The 14,919-nt window shown below is 44.5% G+C and overlaps 1 protein-coding gene across 1 annotated transcript; it reads left to right on the top strand.

The window, feature by feature from the left end:
• LOC133131267 (isocitrate dehydrogenase [NAD] subunit alpha, mitochondrial) lies at window positions 1–12,820 on the top strand. Its single transcript, XM_061246550.1, has 12 exons — window positions 1–97; window positions 500–610; window positions 2,994–3,059; window positions 4,203–4,286; window positions 6,025–6,139; window positions 6,519–6,706; window positions 8,359–8,492; window positions 8,960–9,062; window positions 10,201–10,265; window positions 10,860–10,944; window positions 11,424–11,576; window positions 12,159–12,820. The coding sequence occupies exons 2-12, from the start codon at window positions 584–586 to the stop codon at window positions 12,240–12,242; spliced, it is 1,104 nt and encodes a 367-aa protein (XP_061102534.1). The 5' UTR covers window positions 1–97; window positions 500–583; the 3' UTR covers window positions 12,243–12,820.
• The last annotated feature ends 2,099 nt before the right edge of the window (window positions 12,821–14,919 follow it).

The raw sequence follows: 14,919 nt of genomic DNA, 5'->3' as shown, positions 1-14,919 counted from the left end.
ACCAGCAGACACTGCGGCCCTCCAGGACTGGGGTTTGACACCCCTGTTCTAATCCATCACGCTAGGAGGCCAGCAGTTCCCTCTTGGGAGAAACAAGGTACTGTACTAGGAGCGCTGCAGCTGTGAAATATTTTTACTCCAGTGCTTTGAGCCACTGGAGTCAGCAGACTTGAAGTGTGGGGCCATGCACAGACATTTTGGCGAGCAGGGGCTCAAAAGACCCCCATTATGTTCACCCTAATATTGCCTCAAAACACCAAATTCATAGTTGCACACTATGTTCATAATATGAGCCTTTTGAAGTTATTTTCCAACATGTGTCGATAATGGCGTTGATCATTTGTCCAATTACTTTTGGTCCCTTAAAATGAAGAAAAATGTCACTGTACAAATTCTTACAGACTGCATTGTATATTGTTAGAAACACGTACGTCTTTCCGTCTTGATTTCTGGGGGACCCATCTTCTACAACTAAAAATCCTTTTCGTGTCATTGAAAGTGGTGGGTCGTCCAATAGCAACTGGCAACCCTGATGTCTTGAATTCGCTGCTTGTGGGCGTTCAGTACCAGAGGGAGACTGAGAATGGCTGGAACCGTGTGGAGGTCAACGGTAAGAGAGAAATAATGCGGCTTTAGTCTCGGATTTACGTGTTACAAATTGTATTTTTCTGCACGTGTTAACACTTGTGAATTTACGTTACATAATCCTTTCGCGTGTTACACTAATTGCGAAGGTGTTTAACGTTATCTAGTCTACATTAGATAGTGGCTGACAGGCCTTCCTGTTCCATGCCGTTCATCTTTCTTAATCTGTACTAAGAACATTTCTGGAAGTTAAATCCAGTACAATTAAATTACAGCGGAAACCTATTTTATTAAAACAGATTAAACTGATTTGGATAAACTGCTCTGGATAATGTTATAGACTATGGGTTGTTATTACGATGCTAGCTAATTATCTTCCTAGCTCGTTTGTCTAGCCAGCCCATTTGACAGTCAGGATGATGCTCGCTTGTTCGTAAATTAGCCATTAGCTTTACGGAAACGTGAGAGTAAGCCAGGTCTGTCAAGCAGAAAACGGCAAACCGCGTGCTATGACTTTGCTTCTCATGGTTGTATCTTGCTGATGAGCTCGCTGAAAAGATAGTTTGTTCTGCTCTACGGTGGATTAGAAATGTAACTGATGCCTTGTAATATGACTAGCTAGCTTGTCGTGTACGGATGTTCACGTGTTAGCTAAATTAGCTCTAGCTAGCTAGTCTATTAAATTTGATGGAGCGTTCACTACACTAGCTTCAGTAGCTAAGTTAAATGGGCACTAATGTAGCGAACTAACAAGTTTAAATTCAAACCAAAATCAGTTCTGTTAAAAGTCGTATGAATTAGATTGCCAAGCCTTCAATTAGATCAGTTACAAAATGTAGTTTCCTCTTTTTATGGAATTGATAATTGCAAAATAATTATGTTTCAACACATAACTTGAGCTGGTTGAACTATCTTGAGCGTGGAGCTGGTCTGAACTGGTCAACCAAGGGTCACCAGCTATTTGTGAAATAATGTGTTTTAAGAGGGTGAATAATCCCGTTAATTAAAAGCACCTCATTAACAAAAATGAACATCTTGATAGAACTCTGGGAATGCGATTGTGATTGTAAGGAAAACCATCATACACAAGGGGTCCCCAGGATTTAGGTTAAAGAAGGAAAATAGACTTTCAGGTAACTCCAAAGCAAATAGATTTTTAGGAAACCCGGCAGTAACGTGTGGTATTACTAACATTTCGAGTAAGCTATAAGGTATTTGAGTAGCCTACGCTTGCTGTCCGGTAAATGGCAGCGCTCGATGAATGCACGGTTCTTGCCAACCACCACAATGGTCTCTTTGCTGTAACGGAACCGGGGTTGGCCAGTATGTGCAATTCTAATTATAGCAAGTGCACCACTAACGTACGACTGTTGAATTTTAGATTCAGAACAATGTAGATTGCCGTGATTATTTATTATTTATTATTTATTATTTATTTATTTTCATAAAGTCTGGCAACCTGTTGCCTGTAATGTTAAACAACACTTTTACTTTGTGGTTAATTCCATAATGAAAGTGCATATGGACGCATATTTGCTTCCTCTGCATTCAACTGCTTGCTTACCAAAGACAAAAATCACAAATAGGAGCTGTTTGTAGAACTCAAGCCACTCGAAGTATGCCAGTTAGTTGTGGTCTCAAGTGACAGACGGGCCCCTTGAATACTTAAAAAAGACTGGTGTCGATTGGTTCCTCTTCAATGCAGGAAGTAGTTTCTGTTGTGACGAAATCAGTCATCTTTTCGTTCAAACCTATTCCTACTGAATTATTCTGTAAAAGCCCATGCGGTATGAAATGAAATTCATCTAAAAGTTTTATGATAAAAAAAATAAAAAAATTCTAAATGAATCTCTTGAATCTCGTGTGTTGAGCAAAGGCTAGCTAAGCAGATTTGGACGTGTTTGGTCAGCGCGTGCAACCAAATACTTTCCTTGAATTTTAGTTTCACAAGTGACTGTCGGCCCTTTGACCCTCTCAAAGTCGACTGTGTGCATCTAACAGGTGTATGACTGAGCTGTGGCTTGTGATGCTTTGAAGGTACAGTCAGGTCCATAAATATTTGTTATTGTTATTGTTATAAATATTTGTTATTGTTATTTTTGCTGTCTTCCTACAGGATATTGGAGTCAGAAGTAAATGATGAATAGGACTTTCAGCTTTAATTTGAGGGTGTTTACATCGGGTGATTTAGATGTAAATACTGTGTAGGAATGTGTAGGATTTACAGCCATTTTTATACATAGTCCCCCCCAAGTCATGGCATGCAAAGGATATGCAACCATGTATTAAAAAGAAAGAAAAGAAAGGTCATCTATGACATGGGGGGGGGGAGGGGGCAATATCCCGTGCTAGATGGCTAAAATGTCCAAATATATCTATGTTCCTTGTTAATGCTGATTCCTCTGTAGCTGTGGCGTCTCATGGGGGCCATGAAGACTCCGGGCCCTCAGCATTCCCGGCCTTTTACCAGAGGGGTGAGTCACCGACATCCCCTCCGCGCTCTGTCCTTCCAGTCACGGGTGGCTTTCTGGTGTGTGTGCCCTGCGATGGACTGGCGACCTGCCCAGGGTATATTCCTGCCTTTTGCCAAAGTATGCTGGGATAGGCTCCAGTCCCCCTGCGACCCTGTTCAGGATAAGCGGGTTAGGATAATGAATGGATGGATGGATGGACTGCAACAGCAGTGGGATTTGAACCTGCCCCTTTTGTTGGCATAGCCTGCTCCTTCAGAGTATTAAAGGGTATTTGCACTCTAGATTACTTTTCTTTTTTTTAAAGCTATAAACGTGTTTGTGTGCCTACTTTATAGTGAACCATTTTAAGCTGTTCTGCTGCCCTATAAACCTTGAAAAAATCTTTCTGCAGTCCATCTTGCAGCACCCATCATGATGGCAGAGTAGTCTTTTCAGGGTTCCTCTGTGCCATATAGATGCCCACTAATTGGTCTGCTTACTTTTAACTGCTCATTTTCAAAGTCAACACCTACTTTTCCCACCGCGAGAACACCTTTTTTTTTGTTGTTTGTTTTTTTTAATTGTGTAGAAGCCAGAGCCAGGCTCAAACGATGAGTGTAATTACTGTTTTAGACACTACCTCCCTGTTCCTGACAGCAGGCAAGCAGGCGCACCTCAGGAATGCGCACATCAGGAATGTTGTCCGGATTAGTGTGTCAACGAGTTTGATCTACTGTGCTTTCAGAACAAGTGTGCTACTTATTTATTTAAGATGAGGACAACAACTGAAATCGTTTTGTAGCATGTATCCGGGTGTGATGCGGTTAAACGCATCTCTTCAGAAGCACTGACAGGGAAGGTTTTTCGGTTGGTTCACATTAGAACCAACCAACATGCCACGGCCGGAAAGTGGTTACAGAGTGGGGAGAGCTTTGCGACAGTTCTCCAGTCTGGAATTAACCAGAAGCAACAAGGCGTTTAAACACAAATCAGACTTTAGACTTTAGCTGCTTCAGGCAGAAATCAACAAAAGGATCACCTGTCTGTCCTCATCAAACCACTTACCAACTAGTTTAGAAACATTGTATGACACTGGTACATGTTGCCTGTGAACATTTTCATGTTGATACATTTCTGTTTCTCTTTCATTGCTCTGCTCTATAGATTCAGACCGTGACGTTGATCCCGGGAGATGGGATTGGCCCGGAAATTTCTGCTGCTGTTGTAAAGATTTTTGAAGCTGCCAAGGTGAGACACCCAAACCCAAACCGTGGTCCTTTTGTGACATTTCATGCACTGCACTGTTTGGCTCGTTCTCGGAATGTCGTCGCCGAAGATCTTTTCTCCTGAAAACAAGTTGAAACAAGTGTGGTGGTGCTGTACATGTGAATTTATTTGAGCTCGCTGTGGATTATTTAGGCTTTTCTGCTGCTGCTGTATGTAAGCCCTCATGCTAACATAGGGTGTGTCTGAAATGGCTCACTATTCACTAACTATTAAACTTGTAGAGGGGGATCAGTCAGCCTCCACACCAGAGCCAGTCAGGCCCCAGTCAGCCTCACAGACAGGCCCACAGAGACCCAATGCCAGCCTCACATAGAGCCCCAATGCCAGCCTCACAGACAGGCCCACAGAGACCCAATGCCAGCCTTACAGACAGGCCCACAGAGACCCAATGCCAGCCTCACAGACAGGCCCACAGAGAGCCAATGCCGGCCTCACAGACAGGCCCACAGAGACCCAATGCCAGCCTCACATAGAGCCCCAATGCCAGCCTCACAGACAGGCCCACAGAGACCTAATGCCAGCCTTACAGACAGGCCCACAGAGACCCAATGCCAGCCTTACAGACAGGCCCACAGAGAGCCAATGCCAGCCTCACAGACAGGCCCACAGAGACCCAATGCCGGCCTCACAGACAGGCCCACAGAGACCCAATGCCAGCCTCACAGACAGGCCCACAGAGAGCCAATGCCAGCCTCACAGACAGGCCCACAGAGAGCCCCAATGCTAGCCTCAGAGAGAGCCTCTATGCAGTGCAGAGAGAGGAGGAATCCCATGCCCTAATAAACAAGTCAGTTCAAATTGTAACAGCATCAGTTGTGAGAGGAGCTTAGTAGAGCATTGGTGTCTCTTGGCATGGACTGGAAAGACTCCAAGGGGCGACATTAGGCCTGTAATGTAATATAGGGACACAAATGGGGGAGGTTCGGAGGGGATGTAACCCCCACTGGAAGCTGAGGCGTTTTGCATTTATGATAGACTTCTGACCGCCATTTCATGTCATCTAGAGCCTTAATTTATAGATAATTATGATGGCCAACACACTCATTAAAAGATACACAGACACAGGGGTGTAGTACATTAATGAATCCTTTACTGTGGGACTTTGAAGAGCACATTTTTGTTTTAAGGCAGGTACTGTTGCCTATTTAAACCAATGATCTGTAAACATGCATTTATATTGAAAATAATAATAATAAGATTATTATTATTTTAAGACTAATAAAATGTTGAAGATTGGTGGGATTAATTATTGTGATTAATACATAATCATCAACTAATTTTCACTCAAAACAGTGGTGTCATCCTCCAGTTTATTCTCCAGAAATGTTGCTGAAGATCAGATACCATTTTAAAAATTGTGCTGTCCACTCTGTTCCTAGTTGCGTAGAAGAAAATTCCCTTGTCATCTTCCGGAGGTTATTTTTGTTCATTAGCCTACTTTTGTAATTTTTTGGTTGGATGTGAAATAGGTCGAATGTTGCCCTGCTAGCGCCAGCACTGCAACCACCATTTATGGTCTTTATGGAGCCACTCTTTAAGCCACAAAAGGAGGCATGCATGATATTTCAGCTACACCATCTGAACCCCTCTGGCCAGCTACTTTTTCTCTTTGGCCTCCTACTTACATTTTTGGGGAACACTCTGAATGGTGTTGTCATGTTGCCATAACATTGTGCCCCCCCACCCCCGCCCCCGCCAGGCACCTATTCAGTGGGAGGAGAAGAATGTCACTGCCATCAAAGGGCCTGGAGGCAGGTGGATGATCCCCCCTGAGGCCAAAGAGTCCATGGACCGAAGCAAGATCGGCTTGAAAGGTCAGACATTTTATCTGCGGCTTCCAGCGATATCTCTGCCCTGCCAACAGATTGTAAACACATTCGCATGTGTACTGTAACACTGTAATGGATTGTGTTGCATAAATCAATGAGCATTTAAGGGTGGCCTGTAAAGTGTTAAGTGGTTTTTAAGGTGCATGACTGGAACCCACACAGTCGGTGGTTCGATCCCCGGTGTAGCCACAATAAGATCCGCACAGCTGTTGGGCCCTTGAGCAAGGCCCTTAACCCTGAGTTGCTCCAGGGGTGGATTGTCTCCTGCTTAGTCTAAATCAACTGTAAGTCGCTTTGGATAAAAGCGTCAGCCAAATGACATGTAATGTAATGTAAGCACGGCATGCTTTGTTTTGGGGTGCAGGGCCCCTGAAGACCCCCATTGCAGCTGGCCACCCCTCCATGAACCTGCTGCTGAGAAAGACCTTTGACCTCTACGCCAACGTGCGCCCCTGCATGTCCATCGAGGGCTATCAGACCCCCTACACTGGCGTGGACCTGGTGACCATCCGCGAGAACACGGAGGGGGAGTACAGTGGAATCGAGCATGTGGTATGGGCTTCAACCAATCGGCGTGAGCGATACTGTCGGAACACTCTCAGAAATAATGGCCAATAAAGGTACAGATGCTTGTCGCTGGGACGGTACCCTATTGGTGCATAAATATTGCAGCAATATATATTTAATTTGTACCTTTTTTTGTTTGGTAAATGTACCAATTGTTTCCCCAAATGAGAACTTTACTGTACTTTCAGTGTACATTTGGGAAATTTGATCATTGAAGAACAAGAATGTCACTTTACTTCTGAGAGTGTATGGATACTGCAGCATACTGTAATGAGCTCTGTATGTCCGGTGTCTTGATTTTCTTGGCAGCAGCTCTGTGCCATGCCATTCCTCCCCATCTCACTTCAATCAAACACATTTTCACCCCCAGCCCTGACCTAAGGGTGCAGACCTTTAAACGGTCAACCGAAACTGAGTTTTAAACATTTACAAAAACTGACGATTTGTCACATCCCGAGTCCCAACCCCACCCCCCATCCAAGGTCAAAAGTTTACTTGATAGAGGAAGCTTTGACCCCTTTTGTAAACTTCAGTAAGAATAATATACTCCTCACTGACTTGCATTGTAGCCCTTGCGTCTATGCCCGACTTCATGAATAAATAAATAATTTCACAGGGTCCTTATAGCAAAGCCCCACAGGTGTTTCTTGTTTTGAAACCATATGCTCCCTGAAGCCGTCCTGGGAGTCCCTTCTAAATTTACCATGACATTAACAAAGCCCCCCCGCCCCCATCCTGGAGAGCACGGGTCAAAGGTCATGTGGGCCTCCCTGCAGGACCCAGAGCTGTCTGTGTCTCTGCCTGCAACATGTGCTGTTGAGTCTCTCCAGTCTTTCACACAGTGAGGGCAAGAATCGGTGTCAGGCATGCCGCTTGCTTTCGTTTTGCCTTCGGTGGAAACAAAAAGTTATGTAATAATTGCGTCATACCCGATTCCCTCCCCCACCAACCCTTTTTACCGGAATGTTTTCCACCTTCACCAGCTGTCCCTTGCCGCTTATTGGCAAATATTATATGTAACACTGCCATGTCTTTTTTTTGTTTTTGTTTACCTTTATAACATTGCAATATGCTGTTGGCTTGCTTACCTTCATGACATCACTTCCTGCATTACTGAAGCCCAGCTGTGTATCTGTGGCAGTATATGTATTCTGTATCCTGCTCATTCGTTTTACAATAATAAAGTGCTACAATGGATTGAGATAAAGGGTGTAATAATAATAATAATAATAATAATAATAATAATAATAATAATGTTTTGTTATTTAGCTAATGCTTTTATCCAAAGCGACTCGACAGTTGATTAGACTAAGCAGGGGACAATCCCTCCTGGAGCAATGCAGGGTTAAGGTCCTTGCTCATGGCCCAAACAGCTGTGCGGATCTTATCATGGCTACACCAGGGCTTAAACCACCAACTACCAACAGCGATCGGCTGCCATGCAAGGCACCAACCAGCTCGTCAGGAGAAGTTAGGGGTTAGTTGTCTTGCTCAGGGACACTTCAACACACCCAGGGTGGGGTCGAACCAGCAACGCCTCGACTGTCAGATGACTGCTCTTACCGCCTGGGCTAATGTCTCCCCCTATGTCTCTGTGCGTGTCTGTCTGTCTCTTTGTTGCTCTCTGTGTGCTGCAGATCGTGGACGGGGTTGTGCAGAGCATTAAGCTCATCACGGAGGAGGCCAGCAGGCGCATCGCTGAGTACGCCTTTCAGTACGCCAGGAACAACCAAAGAGCCGGCGTCACGGCCGTCCACAAAGCCAACATTATGTAAGGCCGATTCTCGGGCTGCAGGGCAGGAATAGACACACTTCAGCCACTTCAGATGACGACTGTGCAATCAGGAATGGGTGCAGAGCAGCTAATGTGTGAACGCTGTAGCCACTTCAAATGATGAATAGTGCGATCAAGAATAGGTACAGAAAAAGGTACAGAGCAGCTAATGTGTGAACACTAGCCAGTTTAAATGAAAATGGTAAATTAAGAATAGGTACAGAAAGGTATAGTGCACATAGTGTGTGTGTGTGTGTGTGTGTGTGTAAAGGACAGGACCCGCGTCGAGAAACTCATGGGAAAATGTTGTAATATCGTCTGTGGAATGTTGTGTTCAGGTAATATTAACGTATTTGTTAATAAGTGACTTGCACTTTGACATTTCACTGTTCCCTGAGTAAGTGAACGTGGTCCGCCCGTCTCTGACCGACCCCGTCCTATGTCCTTCTCCTCCTGTGTTTCAGGCGCATGTCTGACGGCCTGTTCCTGAGGAAGTGCAGAGAGGTGGCGGAGGGCTACAAGGACATCAAGTTCACCGAAATGTACCTGGACACCGTGTGTCTGAACGTGGGTACCCACTCCTGCCCTGGGGGAAACATCTCCACATCCACAGCTTACGTCCACCTCATTTTGCCCCTTTCATTTATTCTTTCTCATTCCCATCTATATTCGTACTGCAAAACATTATTGTTTTTTACATTTTAAAGCCATTTCTTAATTCGATGTATCCTCCGTCTTTGTGAATTATTTGCCTGATCTGGCATGTTCCCCCACTGCTGTGTGCCCTCCATTAGTTCAGGAGAGTGCAAGCATTGGTCTCCTCCCCGCAGTAATTGAGTTTAACTTTGTTTCAGACACATAGGTCCATAAGCGCTGTAGGCTGCCAGCTTTTTCCAATCTCAAGAGTCCACCTGCTGAGATATGCAGTCATTGAGTCTGGTCGCCTGTACACATTTAAAAAATAACTATGGCTGAAGATCTTTCCTCTATCACGACACCAAAATCTGGAAAAAAATCCCCTTATCTCCTAGAATAATTACATTGCTCTCATCTTTCAGGCACTTGTACAACGGCACCTGATTACAAATCAGACATGTTCCCACTGTCGTACTCTGTACTAGCTCCCCTGAGTTGAAACTCTTTTTTTGTTGTTCTCTCTCTTCTTATAAATCCTTCTCTGCTCACATGAAATGCCTTCCCACCGTCAGTGGCATTCTCCTGCAGAGTGCCACCCACTCCTCCTCCACTCACTTTCACACTCGTTCTTTCTTTCCTTTTGTCTTTACTTCATATTTTTGTGTCTCTAGTGAAGCTTGCAGGACAGGAAACTCACTGTGAATCTGTTCTTAAACTGCGCTGGGCCTAGGCTCAGGAAATCCACTGTCAATCAGTTTTTAAACTGTGCTGGGCCTAGGCTTACAGGTATATTGAGGTATATTGACACACCCTGCACATGTTGCTTTTAAACTTTTTATTTTCCCCTGTATAAATGCTTTTAATACACAGCTGTGACGACTGATTTTACACTGTCCTGCCGACATGCTACAGGCGGCTCTTACACTTGTCAGTGTTATTGCCAGACCACTGGACACATTGCCTGGTGCCTCTTCTTGCTAATACATTTTTCTTCAGTTTATAGAACCGAGAAGAGGACCTGGGCTTGTTAACACACACCCCAGATTAATGCGCCCCCCTTACCTTTCAGATGGTTCAAGACCCCACACAATTCGACGTACTCGTGATGCCCAATCTTTACGGCGACATTTTGAGGTCTGTAATCTTTTCAGGTTTCACGTGTTTATTTCCAGTTGTAAGGAGGGAAAATGGAGAAACCTAACTGAATTGCATGTGTTCTCAGTTACTTGCGTGAAGTGTTCACGTGTGTGTATAGGTGTGGAGACTGCCATTATAGTGAATGTATGTGTGTACCATGTAATCTCTGGTAATAAACAAAGTTTTAGGATTTTGAAAAAACTAAAACAAATGGAAGTACTTCAGAGCTTTGCAAGAACTACTCAAAGACCAAAGAAGAGCAAGGAGTGCTGCACAATTGAGTCACCTGACCTCAACCCCACTGAACGTTTATGGGGACACTTGAAGACTGACAAAAGCCAAGCATTTAATAACATCACAAGATGCCCTTTGGAACATTGTCAAACAAGGCTGGGTTTTGCACAAATGTGTGGAGTTCATGCCAGCTTGAGTGCACGTTGCCATTAAAGCAAAAGGTGGACGTACCAAATCAGACTTTTGGACCCCACTGCATGTGGTCCATATAAAATAAACTGAGCTTGTGTTTTATTCCCTGACTGGGACTGCTGCAGAGACTCAGATGATGAACGTGTGCACGTGTGTGTGTTTCAGCGATCTGTGTGCTGGTCTGATCGGCGGTCTGGGAGTCACTCCGAGCGGCAACATCGGCACCAACGGCGTCGCGATATTCGAATCGGTACGTCACACCCTCTTCTCCACGACCTCGCCGTTCTGGGGCCTCGATCACCGTGAAGGGTTCCCAAAAACAAAAAGGCACCGTGTTTGTCTTCACGTTCCCATGGTCACCCCACGTTCGCGTGCGTTTACTCTGGGTAGTTTCCCGAATGCATGTCAGGTTAGGCGTGCCCCTGCTGTTGCCCTTGACCTAGGCACTGGCCTTAGAGCTGGAGTTGGTCCCTGGGCACTGCACTGTGGCTGCCCTCTGTAACCAGGATGGGTCAAATGCCGAGGACACATTACCCCTCAGGGTTCAATAAAGTACACCTTAATCTTAAAACAGGGGTGGGGTAGTCTAAACCGTGTCTGTGTTGGTTTCCTCCCATAGTCCAAAGACATGCAGGTCAGGGTCTACAGATGAAAATTTGCTCATTAGCTAACGGTACATGGTAAGTAAATAAAACTAAATACTGAAACCATTTGTCCGTACCCCCCCAGGTGCACGGGACAGCCCCGGACATCGCCGGGCTGGACCTGGCCAACCCCACCGCCCTGCTCCTCAGCGCCGTCATGATGCTCCGGCACATGGGCCTGCACGACCACGGCCGGAGGATCGAGACGGCCTGCTTCAGCACCATCAGAGACAAGAAGGTGCGTTTCCCAAACCTCTCCGCCCTCCTAACCCGAACCCGAACCCGAAACCCTGCGCTCGGGCTGAACTTACAAACCTCTCCACCGTCCTAACCCTAACCCTTTTAGTTCCTGTGATCATTCGCCAGTGTGAGCTTGCAGGAATCACAGGAGTTGTTTGTGGTGTTAACAAGGATGGGTAAAGGGTGGGGTAGCCTGTAGCCTAGTGTCTAAGGTGCATGACTGGGACCCGGAAGGTCGGTGGTTCGGTATATTCATTACAACGCATTGCTCCGGGGGGGATCATCCCCTGCTTAGTCTAATCAACTGTAAGTCGCTTTGGATAAAAGTGTCAGCTAAGTAACAAGTTACTATTAGTATTATGACATACTTGGTGCTTGGGATTAGGTTAACAGTGGCAAAGTTGGGGAAGGAAAGGTAGAGTGGGTGTGAGAAGATGAATGTGAAGATGCAATTGGTTTCTCAAGAAGCGATTTTTATTTGTAAATACGCTAGCATGCTGGCAGAATATTCTGAATGACAAGTGAGACACCATGCAAGGTTTATTGTTCCATTTTCTTCCTCTGTTCGTCTGGTCTTCAGGTGCTGACCAAGGACCTTGGAGGAAATTCAAAGTGTTCCGAATTCACAAATGAAATCTGTCAGAGAATACAAGACATGGACTGAGACCGGCTGACCTGGACTGAGACCGGCTGACCTGGACTGACGCTGCTACAGAAACACACTCACCCTGCTCAGATCATTCTCCTCTCCCGGGCACAGCCGGGAGACACTGCTACAGAAACACACTCACCCTGCTCATATCATTCTCCTCGCCCGGGCACAGCCGGGAGACACTGCTACAGAAACACACTCACCCTGCTCAGATCATTCTCCTCTCCCGGGCACAGCCGGGAGACACTGCTACAGAAACACACTCACCCTGCTCATATCATTCTCCTCTCCCAGGCACAGCCGGGAGAGCTGCTCACACCCACGTGTCTGGACTACCTACAGCCTTTAAAATGGCTCCATTTCTTACAGTAAATCTTTTGTATTTCTTCAAAAGCACCGTCTCACACAAGCCTGTTTGTTACTGTAATGCCACTGAGTCATTAACGGTTTTGTTTGAATTGCTGCTTGCATGTTCTCTATTTATTTGATGATTTTCCGGCTTTTGTCAGATAATTTTATACTTTCCTAATCCGCTGTTTACGGTCAATTGTTTAAGATCACATATATTAAAAAGGAAGGGACATTTTGAATGTTTTGTGGGAAGTCTTTAGTTTTTTTCCTGACTCGCTGGTTGGCTTGTACATTGTCCTTCTTTGAGTCAGTGTTGACGTGCTGTCAGTGAAGCACCTTACTAAAGCCAGTACTTTAAAGCACCCACTGAAGTTGGTGTTGAATTCATGCAGGAGCAAGCACAACTGTGTGTCCTTACTCAATGCAATAAATATTTAAAGTAACATGATTCCAAAAGTATTCCCCCCTTACCATTGTCAGGGGTTTTATTGAAAATCGTACTCATTCCTAAAACATCACTGATACATCGACAAATAAGAATATGAAATCAGAATAAATGGTCTATTTCTGTGTCTGTGTAGGAGTTTGATACTTTTTGTTCACATCACTGGAAAATGTAAGGCCACGTGCATAAAATGGCTTATTCTTAACCTACCACAGCCCCCTTCTTTTAGACCTTTGTGGCCTACTAACTTGTTTTTTTCAATACCTGATTAACATCCTTAGAAGTTCCTGATAATGCAAGTTAATTTCAGTTACCTGCAGTCATGAATCTTTACTGAGAGAGCAGTGGCCTGCGGTAGCCTGTGTGTGTGCCCAAGTTTCACTTGGATAAGGTAGTTGATTGCGTCTACATCATCCAAGATGCTTGCAAGTGGCGACAAAAATAATGGCCAGTAATATAACGAATAAAAACACTGCCGGGCTCTAAATCTCGCACGTGCTATACCATACCGCCATCTCGCGGCCACTTTAATCGCAGCATGCATGGCTCCTTGTAGCAGGTGTTCTCTTGTTTAGTTTGGAACTAATTTAACACAGAAGTAGGTTGCATGAGAAAATGTATATTGTCACGTTTTCCCTTTAAAAACACCGCTTCTGCTACTGGTATAACGCGTAGGTTTCTTACACAATTTGTGTATGCAGGATGTAAAATATAAAACGTTATTAGTTGTTTCCTATATAATGAAATGGTCATTTACATTTCTAGTAGACTACCACACTTCTTACTTCAAGTTCGCGCGCTATTCTCTGATTGGTTTAGATTACTTGTGAATTTTGTGCGTTAGATGAATTATAGACAGGTCATCTATTCGGCACCCCCTCAGTGGGCTATAGGCTTCATCATTTTAATGACACTACAAAATGTCATAGAGATGGTCATAAAACCAATTACTAAAAGATGAAACGCTATTCTTAAAGCACACTATTGGGTAGTAGCAAAATCATCTTGGGGATTGTTTTGAGTGAAACGATTCTGTGCAAAGTAGCCTACAGGCAGTGGGGAGAACTGTACTGGCTTTTGATTAGGGTTACTTACAATAGGCTATCACCAGACAGTTTCAAAGGGAGTCTGTGCGCAGGTTCATTAAACCTGACTGCGCCCGAATGAATTCGCTGATGACTGCGCTATGGAGTTTTTTAATTTAGATACGTCAACGTCAGATCGAATCCATCTGTTGACTACTGGTCAGATGAAGGTCGAACCGATTAAAAACACCTTTTAAAAATCGAGCAGTTCATAAGAAAGTGCTACTGATATAAAGTTGGAGAGATAGGACATGCAGCCTAATCTTCTTAAAAGACTCTTAGTAGTAGCTACAGGTGGTCTGCAGATCCAAATTGAATAGCTTACCTGACTTCACGCTCATATAATTTGTAGTTTCGACCTTGCCAGCAAATCTCTGGATGTTATGTTCGACAGATCTGAGCACAGTGGACAGTTCTGATGAGACGAACGGAGCAACTACAGGTAAGTTCCAACCACGCTTCGTCTCGATTAATTAAACGGGGAAAACAGTGACATTGTGCAGAAATTCCGACCACTTAATTTCTAGTAGGCTAGGATTAAACTAACAACGCATAGCCTATCAAATGCATTGCACAATTAAACTATAAAAATGTTTTTCGCCTGCTTGCTCACACTGTTTGTTTGGTGTGCAGACTGTGTTACGGCCGAAATATGTGGTCGTCTTTATTGTATAAATTTTCGTTTGTGGGTAGGGTACAGTACATTTATCAGTGCAAGCAGAAATATACTGTAAATGTGTAGTCATAGTAACAGGTATCAGTGTGGCTTAACCTTGAGCTTGGAAAGACTCATTCATACGCGCGCTGC

The sequence above is a fragment of the Conger conger genome, chromosome 6, assembly GCF_963514075.1.
Source record: "Conger conger chromosome 6, fConCon1.1, whole genome shotgun sequence".
Classification (NCBI taxonomy): domain Eukaryota; kingdom Metazoa; phylum Chordata; class Actinopteri; order Anguilliformes; family Congridae; genus Conger; species Conger conger.
The sequence above is the reverse complement of the archived record's forward strand: the minus strand, read 5'-3'. Positions and strand labels throughout refer to the sequence as shown.